Source organism: Vicugna pacos, chromosome 1 (genome assembly GCF_048564905.1).
Source record: "Vicugna pacos chromosome 1, VicPac4, whole genome shotgun sequence".
NCBI classification, from domain to species: Eukaryota; Metazoa; Chordata; class Mammalia; order Artiodactyla; family Camelidae; genus Vicugna; species Vicugna pacos.
This window is the reverse complement of record NC_132987.1, coordinates 60,023,394-60,039,189: the sequence shown is the minus strand read 5'-3', so window position 1 is coordinate 60,039,189 and position 15,796 is coordinate 60,023,394. Positions and strand designations below refer to the sequence as shown.

General features: G+C 39.7%; 1 protein-coding gene across 1 annotated transcript in view; it reads left to right on the top strand.

The window, feature by feature from the left end:
• ATP13A4 (ATPase 13A4) overlaps positions 1-15,796 on the top strand; it is a 116,209-nt gene that overhangs the window by 77,000 nt on the left and 23,413 nt on the right. Inside the window, exons 14-20 of the mRNA XM_015236588.3 lie at positions 503-653; positions 2,602-2,688; positions 2,917-3,070; positions 4,194-4,305; positions 9,033-9,157; positions 14,165-14,328; positions 15,144-15,269. Coding sequence (XP_015092074.2) covers positions 503-653; positions 2,602-2,688; positions 2,917-3,070; positions 4,194-4,305; positions 9,033-9,157; positions 14,165-14,328; positions 15,144-15,269 — 919 coding nt within the window. The remainder of the gene's footprint in view (positions 1-502; positions 654-2,601; positions 2,689-2,916; positions 3,071-4,193; positions 4,306-9,032; positions 9,158-14,164; positions 14,329-15,143; positions 15,270-15,796) is intronic.

Sequence of the window (15,796 nt, the reverse complement as noted above, 5' to 3'; positions counted from 1 at the left end):
CCACATAGTTGTTGATTGTTTACTGTGGACCAAACATCGGATATGTTGGAGAGAGGGATGTGGAGGAGATGGCCTTGCCCTGAAGGATGCACTGAGGGAGATACACAGACACGCCAGTAGCTGTAGTACGAGCTCACCTGTTCTGTCTCACAGCACAGGAAGTGAAGTGGTCTGGAAGTGCGGGTGGGAGTGGATGCCCTTAGAACTGAGGGTGATACTTCTAGCTCTTTCTATATCCCTGGATTTAAATTGGTGCCAGAGAGAAGGTAAGGAGAAGAGGGAAGAAAGAGCTTGAAAGAACCTCAGGATATTTCTCATACTCATTGAACTTACGTGAGGATGATGGCTGCAGGAAGCACTATCATTCATTGCAGGGGATTAGACAGTGGGGTTGCAACGCAGCAAAGCACATTAACTTACTTTTTAAAAAGACAGTCCCCTCCAGAAGCTCCATTTTGGCCTGGAGGGGTGGGACTAAAGCCCTTTCCCTCTGCTCCTTTAGCTTCCAGGAAGTCCACAGCTTTGCCTCGGGCAGGGCTTTGCCATGGGGCCCCCTGTGTGCGGCCATGGCCAGCTGCCACTCCCTGATCCTCCTGGACGGGACCATCCAGGGAGACCCACTGGACCTCAAGATGTTTGAAGCCACCTCCTGGGTAAGCCTGTGCTCTGCAGAGAATCTAAGGAGTTTCTTCGATGCCAGACCAACATGGGTTGTATCATAGCTATCCAGTACTTATAAAAACGTGAGGTCTCCAATATGGAGTGCAAGCGGCAGTGAGAGAACTCACCTAAGCCTGGTTTTCTCCTCGGTACAAGTTCTTCCATATTTGGGTTCCTGTGAGGAAAGGGGAACAATGCATTTTAAAAATCCCTGGTACTGAGCTTGGCACATATTACAGGCTGGATAGCATTAGTATAATTATTGTATAATTAATTCTAAACCTTTCTAATTGTAGTATGAGCAATGTCTGGTTTCAAAGTTTTCTAGAACATGAATATTAGGAAACAGAACTGTCCCCGGTGCTTAGGATAACTCATTGGTACCAGGAGTTTTATTACTATTACTTTAGTATTGATTTTTGTCTCAAAGACTAGAAACAATAAAAAGGAAAGCCATGAGCGCTTTTGTTGAGACTCTGAAGTAGATTTCAGAACAAATGGTCTCGTTCATGATGAGGAATCTGGCCCTCCTGGTTCTAGTCTTGGCTCTGCTCTGACTCCTTTACTCAGTGAAATCATCTCTGCTGTCGGGGCTTTGGCTTCCGTGACCTTAAAGTGAGAGGACTGAATTAGACTAGCACTGTTTACAGAAAACAAAATGAAACAAAAAACCTGGAATCTTTTTTTTAAAAGGAAACCTTATTTAAAAGCACCCTACAGAAAAAAATAAAAGACACAAAAGAACTTATTTACAAAACAGAAACAGACTCACAGACATAGAAAACAAACTTATGGTTACCAGGGGGAAAAAGGGGTGGGAAGGGATAAATTGGGAGATGGAGATTTGCAGATACTAACTACTAAATATAAATTAGATAAACAACAAGTTCCTTCTGGATAGCCCAGGGAACCATATTCAATATCTTAGAGTAACCTATAGTGAAAAAGAACATGAAAACAAATGTATGTATGTATATGATGAGCTGAAACATACCTTGCACCAGAAATTGACATAACATTGTAAAATGACTGTACTTCAATAAGAAAATAAAAGATTAAAAAAAACCTAAAAAAAACAAATAATTGGAGTTGCTCTGACTAAGATTAAAGATGGGGAGTAAAAGCACAGCTTAGGGAACACACACTCCCACCTGCTTATTACAAGCCCACCTCCTGGGGCCCCGTAGCCTGGTGCAGCTCTAGGTCCCTGCGATATATGTGTATCCAGTCCACCGAAGGAGACATCTTCCGGGTTCCTTCCAGCTGTTGTAGGGCATGGTTCTGCAGCAGTCTGATTGAACTTTCTCCATCCTTTCTGGGTTACCTTTTCTGTGTCTTTAAGTAGGGATCATAATTTCCTCTCTGAGATTTTTTTTTTCCACTCAATGAGATGATTATAAAACATTTTGGCATCTTTGGGTAAAAGGTTCCTTTGACTATAATTTAGGGTCGTTATTATAGCAATTACCGTGTGTTTACTGAACATTAACCACGTACATCACAGTCCCTGTCCTACTGTACCCTGAGGACCGTCAATTCAAATTAGACAGAGAAGGAAGAGCAGAAGCAGCCTTGAACATCAGGAGAAGAAAGACAGTAAGGTGCTTGCCTCACACACAGTAAGTCTGGCTATTCATGCTCACTGTTTTCAAGTTAAGCCCTTCAGAAATGGAGAATGAGCCTCTGTTCAGCACAATCTAGCAGAGAAAGCAGGATAAATTGTACGAATAATTCAGAAGTGTCTGCCCTTCAAATTTCGCAGCATTTCCGATGCATTATTTTTGTGTGTGTGGTGAACTAAGTCTGGTTCACCTCCATGTAGCAGAGGGAGGGGAATACACTGTGCCGGTCTGAGGATTTTCTCCAGGGGAGGGATTGAGCACTGTATTAGTGGATGAACAAGAAATAAATCTCTACAGTGACCTATCCTGTTTGAAATAGGAAATGGCGATTTCCGGGGACAATTTCCACATCAAGGGATTGCCGGCATATGCCATGGTCGTTAAGCCCTGCAAGACAGTCAGCCAGGTAAGCCCTGCCTGCATGCTACCCCAGAACGCCCAACTCAGAAGGGGAGTCCCGACAGGCCCACAATTTTGAAAGCTTGGAGGTATGTTTTCTTTGACTTCCACACATGAAAATTAGTGAGATCTTGTTTCCCTTATTTGTAAAATAAGGATTGGGGGAGGAGTAATTAATTCCTCAAAGCTAGAGGCCATGTGGTGTGTCCCTCTCCATTCCCCATCCCTCCACCAGGTCCCAGTGGAAGGAATTGCAATCCTGCATCAGTTCCCATTCTCATCAGCGCTGCAGAGGATGACAGTCATTGTCCAAGAGATGGGGGGTGACCGGCTGGCATTCATGAAAGGCGCACCAGAGAGGGTGGCCAGCTTTTGCCAACCAGAGACAAGTAAGTGAACAGACTTACATTACAACTGGAAAATCTGTATTTCCACCCCAAATATGTCCTCTCAGCACCTGATCGATGAATCCAAATGCTCACTGACCATCACCAATGGGATGACTCATTGACATCCCAAACTCAACAGTAAAATCAAGCTTATGTTTCTCACTTTCTATATTTCCCATCTAAGTGAATGATAGTACCACTCCTCAACCCCAATATAGGATTCTTCCCAGATTCCTCCCCATCCCTGTCTTGTCAATTGCTCATCCATGGCCCTGTGACTCCATCGGCTCAGGCCCCCATCTCATCCCTCCACTGGATCCCTTCAATAGTTGGTGAATTGGCTCTCTACCCCCAGTATCCCCTATTCTGATTCACCCTTCATACTGTGACCAAATTGGTTTTCCCAACACATAGTATAACTCTATTGTCACTTTCCTGCTTTCATTCTCTGGTTGTTTCCCATAGGCTCCAGGTAATCTCAAACTCCTTTAGTATTATACATAAGGCACTCATGATCTGAATCCTATTAAACTTTCCAAATTTTCTTTACCACTCCTGTGTTCCCTGTGAGCTGAACTAACTACTCAAGTCTTGCTGTTTCATGTCCCCGTGCCTGAGCACGGGATGCTCCCTCAGCCAGAATGCCCTTTCCCTTCTCCAACCTAACCACCTCCTCCCAGTCTGGTAGATGCACCAAGGGCTTCTATAGCATGCTGCAAATTGCCTGAATCGTAGCAGTCATCTCATTCCCTTGTGTTGTTAGTCTACTGGCTGTCACCCTACTAGACAGAGGTGCTCTGAGCGGAGCCTGCAGTTCAGTCTCTGCATAGCTAATTCCTGACACATGGTAGATTCTAAATCAGTGTTTGTTGGTAAAAATCTTTGGGTTATACACTTTTTTTATTTTTATTTTTTGAACGCTTCCTTTTTGTTTCCACTTCACTGGCTCCCAAGAGGTCAACTGTGACAACACAGTTCTACTGAGGGTTCCCACTGACTTGTTTGTGTACCTTCCTAGAGGTGTGTATTCTTGGGCAAGAGTTGGATCTGTTTATAAAGAATTTCACCACCAGTGCCAACTGAGCTCATATTGCATATTAATCTTGTGTTATTTTCTGAACAGTACCAACTAGTTTTGTTAGTGAACTTCAGATTTACACGACACAGGGCTTCCGGGTCATAGGACTCGCCTACAAAAAGCTGGAAATGGACCACCATACCACTGCCTTGATGAGGTAAATGGGATGGGGAGAATTTTAATGAAGCAGAATGGTTTCATGGGAAGATGTACCAGACTGGGCAGTAGACTTAGTAACATAGCTTGTGGAATTTGAGTGCATGAAATGTTTCTGAACTTAGTAAATGGGGATATTAGTACCCCTGCTTTGCCTAAATCACAAAGCTGATGTGAACACTCACTGGGAGAATTGATGATAAATAGCTGTGTACATTGTAAAACATGATGTGATTGTATAGCTTTGTGAAAACATATAGGAATATAACCCATGTTTCAGAGAGCTTGAATTTGTGGTTGTGTCTTTCTTTTGAACCAAATGTAAGTATTTGACTTTTAATTATTTGGGGTGTTTTATTTTATTTTTTGCTATATTGTTATTTTATTATCTTGATTTTTTATTATAGTTGGTGAATTAGTTGAAAATCAGAAAACATAACACTTATCTGAAAAAAAATCTTGAGAAATACAAAACTAAATGAAACAAATAAATATAGCTTGGACTCAACACATAATCTAGATAACATTTGTAGAGAAACAAGAAAAGCTTCAGAGTGGCCGTTCTAAAGATAGTTTTAATATGTATAGATTAAAATAGGAATGCTCAAAAGCTAAAAGGGACTAGATTAATTAATTAGTTGAAATTTATTGTTGTTTTATTTTCCACGGTTTTCAGGCCATGATGTTTATTTCATTTTCAGTGTCATGTCCAATACTCTATGTATATCAGCCACTATTTATCACACTGCGACTTATTTTGTTATTTAGGATTTTAAATTTGGGAGATCTACTATATTTGTGTTCAACACTGTCAGATTCAACACTCACTTATTGTAACTATGTTTTGTACCACTTCCTTTAATATACTAAAATTCATATGTAACATGATCTGTACATATTCTCTGTAAAAAAGAAATATAATGCCCTCCTATATGGTGAAAATTGAAGCAAAAACTACAATGCATTACAAAAAGTAATAGATAGTTCAATAAATACTCAGCTGACTCCACGAAAACAAAGTGAAGCAGTACGTTGGTTGCACCTGCGTGTAGAATTATTGGGGCTGCAACAGCTAGGAATGCAGACTGATACAGGTATGTTATACATCTGAGTCTCAAATACCATCAGCCATCTTACTGTCAGTGAGGTGACTCTGTGAAATGGCTAAAAACTGTTGGTAATACTGAATAAAACAATATAACTTGCCCTCAATTTACATGGTAGTTACATTCTTGGAAAACTCAATAGAATATTAAAAATGGGCAAAAATACTTTGTGTTTATATGTAAAACTGATCAAGAGGAAGTATAAACAGTTTTATTTATGCTTAATATAATACTACTATATATATACACACACTATAATAATACAGTATACTGTATAGTAAAATCATAGTGTAAAATAAACAGTGTAAGCCTGTACTGGCTCAGGAAAGTATAAATGATTTGTTAGTGTCCATGAATGTCCTGGAGAATATTTAAAAGGCATATAGGAGCTAGGGTAACTCTTCATTGGGCACTGGTCATTTCTGAAAATCTTGCATAGATGTCTAACATTGTTTCCAAAATATCCTCTAGAGGCAGTATTGCCCCGGCTGAAATCACTGATGTGTCCCAACCCTGTCACTTTGTGAGCAGTTTGAGGCTCAAAGGTGGAAGTGGCTCATCCAAAGTCATGACTACGGGATCCCTGTCCACATTAATGTGACCTTTTAAAATTTTGGCTATTATAGTTCTGGATATTTGTCATAATTTAATCAGCCCAGGTCACTCAAGTCAGAGAGCTAGAAGTGAGCTTTGAGATTGGATCTCCCATTTTAAAGAAGAGGAAACTTGGGTCCAGGATGTAGCAGAATTGGGAATGGAATTCTTTTTCCTGAGAGCCTGTTGACACATATGTCAGGATTCTGGCTACTATGCTGCTGCTTCTGATTATTATAGTAAAATATTTCCCTATCTGTAAGTTTCAAACCTATGACTTTGGGGCTGGCATATGTAACAAAGCCTGTGAGCACATGGAGGCCCACGAGCAATGGGGCATGGCGAGGGCTGTGGCACACAGGAGAGACATGCCCTGGCCCACAGCATTGAAATTCCACCTTTTCAAAATCTGGTCAGGTTTGTACACAACTTGACTAGCAGGATCTGACCTTAGGTCATCAGTCTGCCCATCCTGTGTTAAAGCCACAGTACCAACACACCTACTCCTCGCTAAGTTAATGTACCTAAACTTTGTTAATCCCTGATTAGAGCAGAACATTCTTTCTGACGTGTGTGTGTGTGTGTGTGTGTGTGTTTGTGTGTGTCTGTTTACTCAAAGTGCTTCCAGCGCTGATATTATAATACTCATGAAAAGAAGAACCATGTAATGTTAGAGCTAGAACAGACTTTGCAGATTCGTTAGTTTCACCACCTTCTTTTACAAAACAAGAAAGAGATTACCAGATAAAGAAAGTGATTTACTCATGGTCACACTGTGAGGTAGTTGCAGAGCTGAGATTAGAATGCTGATCTCCTAATTACAGTGTGTTCAACCCTGTGACAGCTTTGTGCCCGAGGAACAGAAATACGAGTGTCAAAAGGGGCTGCACACATTGTCAGATGCTTGACTCTGGAGCCATTTTCTTGGCCTGATCTGGTGCCTTGAGGTTGCACCATTCTTATCTCTGAAAATGTCTAAAACCTGAGGCCTGTGTATGAGAGCCACCAGAAAGACTGGAGGACCTTCATCAGGCATCAGCTAGGATATCCTTTAAAGACCGGCTCAAATATCACCTCCTCCAGGAAGGCTTCTCCAGTTACTCCACCTAAAAATGATTACACCTTCCTCTCCGACTCTGTAGGACTCTTGCATGTACATGAGCACGATACTCCTCCCAGCCTTCCATATAGCCAAGATGGTCATGCGTCATCTTGCCATCCCCATTGCATATGAAATCTCTGGAGTCAGGAGTTACTATAGTCCTTGCCTATTCTCTTCCCCACTTCCCAAGCCCTGTTCCTTGCACTTACTTAGGTTTTCAGTAAATGGTCATTGATTTAACAGACTGGCTGACTTCAGTTCCCATGAGGAACCTCTGGCAGTAGAATTTCTGAAAGAGGAAATGAATTTTCCTAGGTAGTTTGGCAAAAAAAAAAAAAAAAAAAAAGTCACACCAGGCAGCAGAGCACTTCAAATAGGCAGATATTTGCCTAGCACCTCCTCTGTGTTGGCACCATGTGGGTGTTGTTGAACTTGTCATTGAACCAGGCAAACTGCCCTTAAGGAGCTGAGACAGAGACAGATCAGACAGCAAAAAATGATAATATATGGACAAATAAAATACAAGATAAACTGAGGTAGAATTAATGCGCTGAGGGAGCAAGTATTTCTCTCTGGGGAAGTCTTTATGAGGAGGTGCACGTGAGTTTGGCCTCAAGATATAGGAAGGATTTCAATGGAAGATCCTGGGAAACTTACGACGTTTCCCATGGAATAAGAAGAATGTCTTATGGCAGTTTAGAGCAAATGTTTAGAGACAGCTGTGTACAGGCAAACCCATGGTAAGTGGTCTAACTTGGCTAGGGGTTGTAGTAGATGAAGAATTTAGTGACAGATGAAGCTGGAAAGATCATTTGGAATCAGATTATGGAGAGACTTAAATGCCAGGTTCAGAAGGACAGGAGATGCTATCCTTCTGAGTCAGCTCTGAGGTGAGCAATTCAATCTGTGTCCACTTCCTGCCACTTTGGGGGAGGTTTTAGCAGTGACCTGGGGAGCCTCCCTAACTCTCCACCAGGCTCCTGGCTGATGTGAGGACCGGCATTGAGACACACATGCCGAGAAAGGCAGGTTGGCTTTTCTGGGTACTGCTTTCATCTGCATTTTGGCCAGAATTAAGCAGTGCTGGTGTCTTGCTCTTGTGTCTACTAGAAGTTTCTGGGTCTCAGATAAATGAATCATGGAAGACTCTTTGAACTCCCAACCCAAAAGCACTCCCCTGCTACTGGTCCTGCAGAATATCTTGGAAATGTTCTTGTGGTGGACAGGAGCATAAGAGAATTATTTGTTTGCAGAAACATGCACACTTTATGTAAAAGAGCAGTGCTACCAACTGAGAGAGCGAGAAGCTTGATCTTAGAAGGACTCCTTTCCTTTTCTTTTCTTTTTTTTTAAACATTTTTTATTGATTTATAATCATTTTACAATGCTGTGTCAAATTCCAGTGTTCAGCACAATCTTTTCTTTTCTTTTCTTTTTTTTCTTTTCTTTTCTTTTCTTTTGAGATTATAGCCTCGTACCTCCTGGGACTAAAACAGTATTGATGATAGCTTTGGTTTCTAGAGAAACTGGTATTTTCTTTCATTTTTCATGATGTTTTGTACCAGAGCTAGAACACCTCTCTGGTGGTTGCTAACAGGTGAGGTGATGAAAATCACTACAGCATATGGAAGGCACCTTTGTGGTCATTTAAGTTCATTGTCTATAAAAGTTAAAGCAAATGTTTTGTTTAATAAGTATTCTCTCTTCCTCTCGATTCAGTCAGAGCAAACATCTTTGTATCCTTTGTGCCCTCTCCTGTCTTCTTTCTGGATGGTTCCTGCACATATTCAGTGCCTCAGGAATGGTGCTTGAATGAGTGAGTGGGGACCACTCTGACAGAGAGAGAGCTAGCTTTGTCTTTGTTTTGCTTCCTATAAGAAGAACTATTAACGTGTGATTTCTGTTCAATCATCCACATACTTCTAGGGACCAGGTAGAATCAGATCTGATATTTTTAGGACTATTGATCTTGGAGAATCGATTAAAGGAAGAAACAAAACCTGTCCTGGAAGAGCTCATCTCTGCCCGGATAAGGACCGTCATGATCACAGGTATAGAACAAGTGTGTGTGAAAGCAGGAAAAATTTGATGGGGAAATAGACAGAAATGCACTCATTCAGCAAATACTGTTGACTCCTTACTATGGACCAAATACTATTCTAGATACAGGAGATGGGCAACAAAAAAGGCAAAGTTACTGCTCTCATTGAGTTTCATTCACGTGGGATGAGATAGAAAATCAGTCAATCAATCAATCAAATAAACAGCTGGCAATAATATTATGAGATACATAAAACAAAACAGAGTGATGTGGTAAAGTGTATCTGACCAGCTACTTCAGATGAGGTGTCCTTTCTGAGAGGGAACATTTGAGCTAACACCTGAATAAGAAAACATGAGCTGGGCAAACATGATGGTTTCATTCTTTTTTGGGGGGGGAGGGGTAGTGGGAGGATGAAGGTAATTAGGTTTATTTATTTATTATTATTAATTTTTTCTTTTAATGGAGGTTCTGGGGATTGAACCCAGGACCTCGGCATGCTAAGCATACGTTCTACCACTGAGCTCTACCCTCCCAGCTAAGATGTTGATTTTTATTGTTAAATGTTAGAAGAAGAATGCTCGGTCAGCATGGTCTGTAAACTACACTGAAGGCCCATCAATGAGATCTACAGTTCTGGAGATAAAAAAATGCTGTCCCCTCTCGTCTTACTCCCAAACCCCAAACTGCAAACAAGGGAGCGGTGAGCAAGGATCACACAAGAGAAAGTAGTGAAATTTCTTTTTTTTTTTTTCTGTCATGAACTTTTATTTTATTTTATTTTGTTTTATTTAACGTTTTTTCATTGAGTGATAGTCATTTTACAATGTGTCAAATTCCAGTGTGGAGCACAATTTTTCAGTGATACATGAACATACATATATTCATTGTCACATTTTGTTTTCACTGTGAGCTACCGCAAGATCTTGTATATATTTCCCTGTGCTATACCGTATAATTTTGTTTATCTAGTCTACATATTCTACATAATTTTGAAATCCCATTCTGTCCCTTCCCACCCCCCGCCAAATACAAAACAGAAACAAAGTCATAGACATAGAATACAAACTTGTGAAATTTCTTAATGAAAGCTCTTGAGTGAAGAGTAAATGATTTCCTAATGCAGTCATGTTTTTTGAGCATGTGTTCCCTTCCCCTCCTCTGCTCTCATAATTCAGATGCATTCGACTTGGTTCGTTGTAGCACCAGGATACAATCTTTCCCCACCAAGGCACTTTCTCCCCACTCTGCTTCCTTTGAACCCAGTTCTGTGTTGGGAGCTCTAGAATATGTTCACCTCCCCTTTGGTACATTTCCCCCCTGATAAGCCCCCCACAATCCAAGAAACTTTTGGATCACTTTTACTGTCTCCCTTTCTAGCCCCTTGATCCAACTTCTAGGTGTTGCTGAAATTAGTTTACCACTTATTAGAATTCCCCTTACGTATGGCCCTCCCATTTGAAAATCTTGATTTAGCACTTATTTTACACATTCTCAGAATCTATCCTTAACCATTTAGATTTACGTAGAAATAAGAACTCATCACTCTCCACCCCCCTCTTCACCTCTTCCTTCACTTTGAAATTTCTGCTTTGTTTCTTTCCTTGCTTGGTTGTAATTTTTTCCGAAGAACAGTCCTTGGATGGGATAGAAGGATGATATGCTCTCTGATTTCTTATATATCCTGGAATATCTTTCTCTGCTCTGACAGGTGAGTGATAGCTTGCCTGGGTATAGAATGTTTAGGTTCTAGTCCTTTTTTATTAATGGTCTGTAGATATTAGTCTTTCGTCTTCTGGTTTGGGGTATTGCATACACAGGTCCGATGCCAGTTCACTGTAGGTAACTTGTTATTTTTATATATAATCTTTTTTCTTTAACTTTGGAGTTTAGAGATGTTACCAGGATGTGCCTGTATGTTTATCTTTTTCCATTAATTTAGTCTCAAGCATGGTGAGCACTTTAAATCTGTCTTCTTCCTCTCAGGAAAATTTGTTCCCTTGTTCATGTAACTAATGCCTATTTTTTCTCTCTTTCTTTTTTCCCTTCTGGAATTTCTCTTGTTCTGCATCTATCCTCTCAGTCTCTTATCTTTTCTCCTGTAATTTTTTTTTTTAATTTTTACACAATTTTTAAAGGTTACACTCCATTTACAGTTATTACAGAATATTGGCTATATTCCTGGTGTTGTACAGTACATCCTTGTAGCCTGTCTTATGTAGCTCTCATATTTTTATAGTTTTGCTTTGTGTTTTAAGATTTTTTTTTCTTGCCCTCCACTTTTCCAAACCACAAACGCCAGTATCAAAAATGACGAGTATCTCCTTCAAATGACCTTTTGAATTGTGATGTTCTTAAATTGTGTTTTGGGGTAGGAATGGATCTGAAAAACTCTCATTATTTTTAATGCAGCTTTCATCAGTCTCCAGCAGCGATCCTACTTTCCCAGTCACGTGTTCTGGTTGTTCTGCCTGATCTCTCCTTCCCTAGCTTCCGGGACTTCTTAAGTAGGTTGTTGTATTTTTTTTGCCAGATGATTAAGGCTCAGGCCTGGGCTGCACGTCCTAAACAAGATGCCTCTCACAGGCTTTGTGGCAAAGCAGACGGGCTGTTGTTACCCTGCTGAGGCTTGTGGAAGAAACCTCTCCGTCTCAAGGCTCCCTGTCCTCTTCTGATCTCAGGCTGGAGCATCCTCTTCCCACCAGTTAGCTCTTTTAAGGATCTTCAAAGTAGATTTTGGCAGAAATCTAGGAGAAGCCATGCCTGTTACTATATTATTTATTTTTTCAGTGGTTGCTCTAGGAATCACATCTTTACCAACCCTTTCACGTAGCTGTATAATCATAAATGTCCCTGACTTTTTCCCCTTTACATTATAGTTGTCCTGTGTATGACATACAATGAGACCCTACCAGACAATGTTAGAGTTTTTAATTTCAACAGTCAAGAGTTAAAGAATGTAAGTGAAGAAAAAATCGACTTTTATGTTTATCCAGATCTTAATTATTTCTGTTGCTGTTTTCATTCCTTATATTGCAAGTTTCACTCTGATATCATTTCCTTTTAGCCCAAAGAACTTCAAGCATTTCTTTTTGAGTATATCTTCTGGCAACAAACTACCTTAGTTTCTCTTCTCTAAAAATTTTTCTTTATGTCTCCTTTATCTCTGAGGGTAGTTTTCATTAGCTATAGGAGTCTGAGGTGATAGTTTTTTTCTTTCAGGCCTTTAAAGATGTTACACTGTCATCTTGCCTCCATGTTTTTTTGGTGAGAAATCTGTGATAATTTTAATCATTGTTTCCTTATATGTAATATATTGTTTTTCTCTGCTTTTTCTTTATCTTTGGTTTTTAGCAACTTGATTATGTGTATAGGTGTGGTTTTCATTGAGTTTATCTTGATTGGGATTCAGTGAGCTTCTTGAATCTGTAAATTTAAATCTTTTACCATATTTGGGAAGTTTTGTGCTATTATTTCTCCAAAAATTTTTTTGTCCTGTTTCAGTCTCTTTCCCCTCTCCTTCTTGGGCTCTAATGTCATGAATATGAATTCTTTTGTTATTCTTCAGTCTCGATTCTTCTGTTTTTAAGATTGTTTCTCTGTTCCTCAGATTGTATAATTTCTATTGATCTATCTTCAGGTTCACTGACTCTCCTGTCATCTCCATTGTGCTATTGAGTTCATCCAATGAATTTTTAAAATTTCAGCCATTATATTATTCAGTTCTAAAGTAGATATTTGGTTATGCGATACACTAGAAATTTATCATGTGCACCAGAAATTGATAACATTGTAAACTGACTATACTTCAATAAAAATATATATATACCAAAAATTAGCCATTTGGTTCTTTTTTATAGAGTATATTCTTTTCAGTGAAGAAGTTCTATGTTGTCATTTATTTCAAAAGTATTAAACTTTTCCACATCGAGGAGGTAAATAATGGCTGCTTTAAAACCATTGTCTGATAATTCCAACATCTGGGTCATATTGAGACAGGCAACCATGGATTGTTTTTCTTGACAACTGGCCAGATTTTCCAGGTTTTTTGTATGTTGAGTATTCTGAACATTTTGAATATTATGTTGGGAGACTTTGGATTTTGTTAAAATCCTCTAGAGAATGTTGAAAGGTTTTTTTGTGTGTTAGCAAGTAAAACTGGGGCATGGGAAGTGATTAATATCATAGTTCAATTCTTGAAGCTTTTGCTATCCTTCTTTGGGTTTGTTCTGCCCATGCACAGCTCTGGATTGAGATCAGAACTTACATAGTTCATACACTGAATTAGCCTCCTTGTCTAGCTCTCTTCTTTCCAGGATTTCCCTCATAACTCTTCCACCCTCCAGTGCCCTTTTCCTGGTTCCTCTGGCCAGAAAGACTAGATTTTTCTTGGAGTTTTAACTATCTGCAGAGCTCTGGAACTGGGGCTTACATTTAGGCCAAATTATGTGAGAGGAAAGAGGAAAAAGAGCTGAGAATCTCTTGATCTTTAGGTTATTTCTCCAAATTTGATTCCCTTCCATATACTACCATTTATATTTACTTTTCAAAGTCCTTGGGTAGGTTTTGGAGTTTTGTTTATTTATTGTTTGTTTGTTTGTATTTTTTCTTTGGAGTTTTCCACTGTGATCAGTGGGAGAAATAGATTCTAGTGGGTTTACTCCCTTGTAGTTAGAAGTGGAACCACGAGATATGAGATGAAACCAGTGAGGTTTTGCTAAACATTTACCAAGCTGTTAACAAATGATAGAAACAGATTTGAATTTTGCCTTTTTAATTTTACTTCCCACTCTCTGGCAAAAATATACTGTAGGTCATGAGGTAACCAGATGAAAAGCAGCAAAAATAAGAAAAAGGATCATGAAATCATGGAAGATTAGGGCTGAGAAAGACCTTAGAGATTCTTTCTCCTCACACCCAAAATAAGGCCTAAACTCCTGACCCTGGTTTTCCAGGCTCTACATGAATTGGTTCTAGCTCGTCAACCTCATCTTGGGATACTCTCTTTTTTTTCTAGGTGACAATCTTCAGACTGCAATAACAGTGGCCAGAAAGTCTGGGATGGTTTCTGAAAACCAGAAAGTCATTCTCATTGAAGCAGATGAAACTACTGGGTCCTCATCAGCATCTGTATCTTGGAAATTAGTAGAAGAGAAGAAGCACATGGCATACAGGAATCAGGTACACCTGAAAAGAGACCTTCTGCCGTGGTGTCTAACTTGTCACCCAGTGTTGGCTACGGAGCAGCTTTGACTGGCAGAGGTGTACAGGTGACCTAGGGTCAACATACTTCTCCAAATGTCTAACATGTATGCTGTTCATAGAACTCAGTTATATCGGTTTCCCATACCGTTTCTACTGACCTTTAAGTTATGGTGCTTTCCTGGCTGCTAGAAATAATTCATTCTTTTAAACTTAAAAAAAGTCTTTAGAAAGAGTATAGTGAGCATGGCTGCAAGTCTAATTTTCCATTGTTTTCTTATTTGCCAGCCATCCCATTGAGTTCAAAGAGGACTCAGTCCCTAGGAGAGACATTGCTGTGTGCACTGGAAAATCTGACTCTGTCTTCAGGGTGGAAAAAAAAAAAGTTTATTCATTTGTCTCTAGTCTTGTTAGTATCCTATCTCTGTTGTGTGTCCTTGTGGGACAATATTAATTCTGTAAGAAAAAATAAAAACAAGTTTTCACTTCAGAGAGATATTTGTTAAGCTGCAAAGCGTTTGTATTTTACACTTGAAATGTGTGAAATGTGCTTTTCTCAGGGACTCACCGAGATCAAATCAGGATGAGGACAGGACATGAGTGTTATTCTCCTGGTCACTAGAGGCTGTCGATGTGCAAAGGTTGATCCAGCAAAGAGAAAATGCTTCTCTGAGGAATCAGGGCTGGAGTGTGACTTTTAAAGAGAGAACCTAGACTGCCATAGTTGCCTTCTCTCAGGTGTGCCTGTGGTCCTAACCACTATACCAAGTCTGAAATAACTGTGTCTTGCTCAGCAGGACAATTACATTAACATCAGGGAAGACATCTCTGATAATAGCAGAGGAGGAAGTTACCATTTTGCCCTAAGTGGAAAATCCTTTCAGGTTATAAGTCAACATTTCAGCAGCCTACTGCCAAAGGTAAGTTCTAAGAGGGTACCAATCTCCCAGTAAAGATGCTAACAATGTCACTGTCAGAGCATGATCCTAAGTAATTTCAAATCTCTAAATAGGTTAGATATACCTGCTGAATGTATCGTAAGAGAGGCAGATATGTTTGCTGAGGTCACTGCTGTCTCATTTGCTGCTAGATTTAAACTGAGTAAGCTTGATTGACCAAGTATCCACTGTCTATAGGATTTAAGTATTAGTGACTTCTCAAGTGATAAGATTACTTTGGGGCAGCTGTCACTGTATCCCCATGGTTAGAGGTTTCACAGTATCGTGAAAATTCAGCAATTATGCAGGACGGCAGGCCAAGAATAGAAGAATTCCATGAAATTTTTGGGAGAGGACCTTTATATAGAAGAGGTCTTAAACTTAAAACTTTTCTAATGAAGAACAAACCCACAGTGGGAGCCCGTAAGTTATAGATATGGAACATGTGAACAACCTAGAGAAAGTCTGTGTCCAATGTAAACTAAAGGTTATTTATTTGTATTTAATTG